Source organism: Apis dorsata, unplaced genomic scaffold (assembly GCF_000469605.1).
Source record: "Apis dorsata unplaced genomic scaffold, Apis dorsata 1.3 scaffold_99, whole genome shotgun sequence".
NCBI lineage: Eukaryota > Metazoa > Arthropoda > Insecta > Hymenoptera > Apidae > Apis > Apis dorsata.
Genome location: NW_006263397.1, coordinates 209,344 through 213,224, shown reverse-complemented (window position 1 = coordinate 213,224; position 3,881 = coordinate 209,344). Strand labels below are relative to the sequence as shown.

The 3,881-nt window shown below is 41.8% G+C and overlaps 1 protein-coding gene across 1 annotated transcript in view; it reads left to right on the top strand.

Annotated features, from left to right (window-relative positions):
* LOC102671115 (paired box protein Pax-5-like) overlaps positions 1-3,881 on the top strand; it is a 135,173-nt gene that overhangs the window by 106,973 nt on the left and 24,319 nt on the right. The window contains exon 4 of the mRNA XM_031508790.1: positions 806-1,003. Coding sequence (XP_031364650.1) covers positions 806-1,003 — 198 coding nt within the window. The remainder of the gene's footprint in view (positions 1-805; positions 1,004-3,881) is intronic.

Below are 3,881 nucleotides of genomic sequence, written 5' to 3'. Positions count from 1 at the left end.
GACGGGTGGGCCGAGGAGGGGTGGAGAGGGGGAGGAAGAGGCGCAGAGAGAGAGAGAGAGAGAGGAAGGGAGGGAGGAATGGAGAGGGAGGGAAAGAGAGGAAAGGAGGGGGTGGAGGTAGAAGCCGTTTGTTTTAAAACAGCCGGTCGTTGACGCGCCGCTGGACGGCGATTCGTTATCCCGACGTTGGCCGCACGTCGCGGGAAAAACGATCGTTCCCCCCTCTCTTTCTCTCTCTCTTTCTCTGCATCCTTCGTCCCTTTTCATTCGAGCGCGAGGGGAGGGAGAAGAGGGAAAAGAGTGGGCCGATCGTTTCGAAGATAATAATAATAAATAATTAAAGTCGTGAATCTCTTGGGGGATGTGAGAGATGTGTCGTGATGTTTGAAATTCTTCTAAGGCAAAATTTAGAAAGTATTTGAGTATTACTTTGAAAAGTAATCGTTGTAAAATTGCTTTCAAATTGTTGTTGTGTAAACATACTTTTAATTGATAAAATAACGCAACAATATTACAGAACTTTTTACTAATTGAAATTCATATTGGAGAGATATACGAAAAGGGATTATTATAAGTAACATTGCTCGATGATAAACGATGCTTTTATTCGTAAATGTGTCTTGGCCAAGTAGGAATTGCTTTGAAAAAAGTACCAAACTTGTATTATTTCGCATATTATATCTGGAAGCGATGTATTAGTTCATTTATCTTATAAGGATTTTGAGAAATTTAGTAAAACAGAGAGAGGAATAAAAATGGAAAATCGTGATATTGATTTATCCGTTTCTTTTTTTATTATTCACAGGTATTATGAAACTGGCAGCTTCAAGGCTGGAGTTATAGGCGGCTCGAAGCCGAAGGTAGCGACGCCACCGGTCGTGGAAGCGATCGCTAATTACAAGAGGGACAATCCAACTATGTTTGCGTGGGAGATCAGGGACCGATTGCTCGCCGAAGGCATTTGCTCGCAGGACAACGTGCCATCCGTCTCCTCGATCAACCGGTGAGTAAATTAATAATTATTGTCTTTTAACTTATTGTAGAATTTAAATTTCGTGTAATTTCGAAAAGTACAATTGTTATCTCGTTAAATTTTGAACAATTTAATTATTCAATCCAATATTCAACGCTGTTTATAAAAAAATATTATGGCAATTATAATTGCTCTTTTATTTGACTAATGCTCTTTTAAAAGGATATTCATATTTAAAAATATCTACATTATTAAATATGTTGGCAATTATTCAATCGTTGTCAAATCAATCCTATTAAAACGACTAAAAGAAATCATTAAAAAAAAAAAAAATAAAATAAAAACAAGCAACAAGTTACTCAATGCAAATGGAATTTTATTTTATTCTATTATAATAAGAATTGTAGTCGATTTTTCACTTTGATTTTTGAAAATTAACAATTGACTAACTTGTATTAAATAAAATTTACAAAAGAAAGGGAGATATATAGATATATAATTTCCAAAATTATCACCCTCAACCTCATACCTTAATCGGTATATCTTTATATATATTATTATTTCTCCCAATATACTTTTTTTTACATCTAATAGCATAAAGATACGATCCAAACGTTTTATTAATCGTCTAACCTCTAAAAATATAATCTCTTCCACTGTAATACGCCTTCACCCCTTACTCGATCAATCGAAGAAATGTTATCGTGAAGAAGAAAGGGGGCGCGAACAGCATATGCCCGATCGCCAATGGGACCGATTAGTTATCCGACGAGAGGAGCAACAATCATCCCTCCCCTCCCCCGTGAATCAAGATAAGCACCCCGATCCTATTGACCTTTCGCAGGTTCCTTCGGGAATGGAGGAGGAGAGGAGAGGGGGGGCCGATTAATTCAAGTGTTTTTACGTAGCCCGAGCCGATAGATCGAGCTTTCGATGGAACGGGGTGGCGTGGCCAGGAAACACGAGAGTATCCACTGGGTAAAGGGGAGCGGGCCCCCGTGGGACGGTATTACAGCGTATCAGCACCGCGCTGAACTGAACCTGAGTGGAAGGATCCCCTTTTTCGTGCAACGGAAAACCTGGTTGGAGGAGGAGGAGGAGGAGGAGGAGGAAGGGAGATGGATGGAGATAGGGAATGGAGAATAGGAGATGGAAAGGAGACCACTGGGGTACCATTGATCGGCACACATATGTCCCGAGATTTAATCAGTCGCTACTTAAGACCTTATCTCGCTCCCTGTTTCATCCGATAGTTCATCCTTTCCTCGATTCCTCTCTTTCTCTCTCTCTCTCTGTTTTCCCTCTACTCCACTCGATCCACGCCGCGAGGGCTGATAATGTAATCGAGCGTAATGCGGATCGAATTGGTTGGCGCGAGTGAAATCCACTAACGCGATTTCCGGCGGCCACGGCCGTTGATGGAAACGCACGCAAATTAACCGCGGCTCCTCCGCGGCTAGGAACCGAGGAGAGGAGATTCTCACGTTTAGCGTTTAAATCTTCGATCGTTTTCGAAGAATTCTCGAGGGATTTCGATTTTCAAGAAGGTACAGATTTTTAACGCGTAAATCTAAACGAAATCATGTATTTTTAAATTATGATTACTCGAAATTATGTGTATACAAATAATTAAAAGATAGTTAAAAAGAATTCGAGATATCCAGTAAAATATTTTTCCATCTTTCTTCGACTTCTACTTCTACTATTGAAATAAATAAATAACAACTTTTCCATGAAAAAATACTTTCGACTATAAATAATCATTGACGCATGCAATATTTTCGAGATACTTTCTGAGAGATCTAATGATGATTTCGTTGAAATATAGTTTTCTGCCATATAGTTTTCGTCGCAATAATTCGAAACCGAAAGGATGAAAACGAAAGCGGCCTGGTGACTTTGGTCGCGCGAATATTTCCATTCCTTCCTCGCAGAGACGTCGATAGTTTCACGATAGCCACGGCAGCGTGAAACGTGGGCGTATGTAGGTACAGGAATTGCTTTCTGGCCGAGGTTTTCGATGTGTTCCAGGATTGCAGGAAGGAGGGTGCGGCGGTGGCTTGTTGCTCGAGCGACTCCTCCACCTTCTTCTCTTCCTCTGTCTTCCCTCTCACACCTCTCCCCCCTCGAACCTCTCTCCGTCTCCCCTTTTCCTCCTTATCCTCCGTATCCCCGCACCACCAGAGGCCCAGATGGCGGGTATTGATCTGAATCCGGAGAGCAGATCGCCTGGAAAAACTTACCCCGCGGATACTTACCTTACTACGATATCCACATGCACGCCTATCCAACCCATGCCCTCACCCACTCACGTACACTCGCCATAATCTTCCGCCCCTTCCGCCCTACGTGTGGGTAAATGTATTTCCGCCGAGCAATGGACGAAGGATCACCTCCGCCACCTGAAGAGCGGACGTATATAATAAACTAGATCCGACGAAAATCGATCCTACGATGGAAAATAATCGATAACACTTTCGAGAAAAACAAACTTGCGTCCATTCCACGTAATGGAAATATTCTGGTTAGATTTGTCGAAAAAATTGTGCACGTTCGAATATTTTAATATCGCGTTATTTTAGATTATTACGAAAAGAGGAATCTAAAATGAAATTGGGGAACATTCGGTTCGAATTTTAATACACGTGAATTTGATTGATGAAAGGTCGTGAACGAGATAAAGGAAAATCGTGGATGGGATCGAAGATTCGACACAGTTCCTCGAAAGAACGCACGCACGCAAGTTTCAACCGTGATTTCTCTCGAACGGAGGCGGAAAGCACTGCGAGAACCGGGCCGGGATTTCTCCCATTACGAGCGTGTCTCGGTTTTTCTAGCTTCGAGCTAGCTTTCGTACGGAGAAATAATGATACGGCTAATATAATGTATTGTCCTGCTTTTGCCGGGG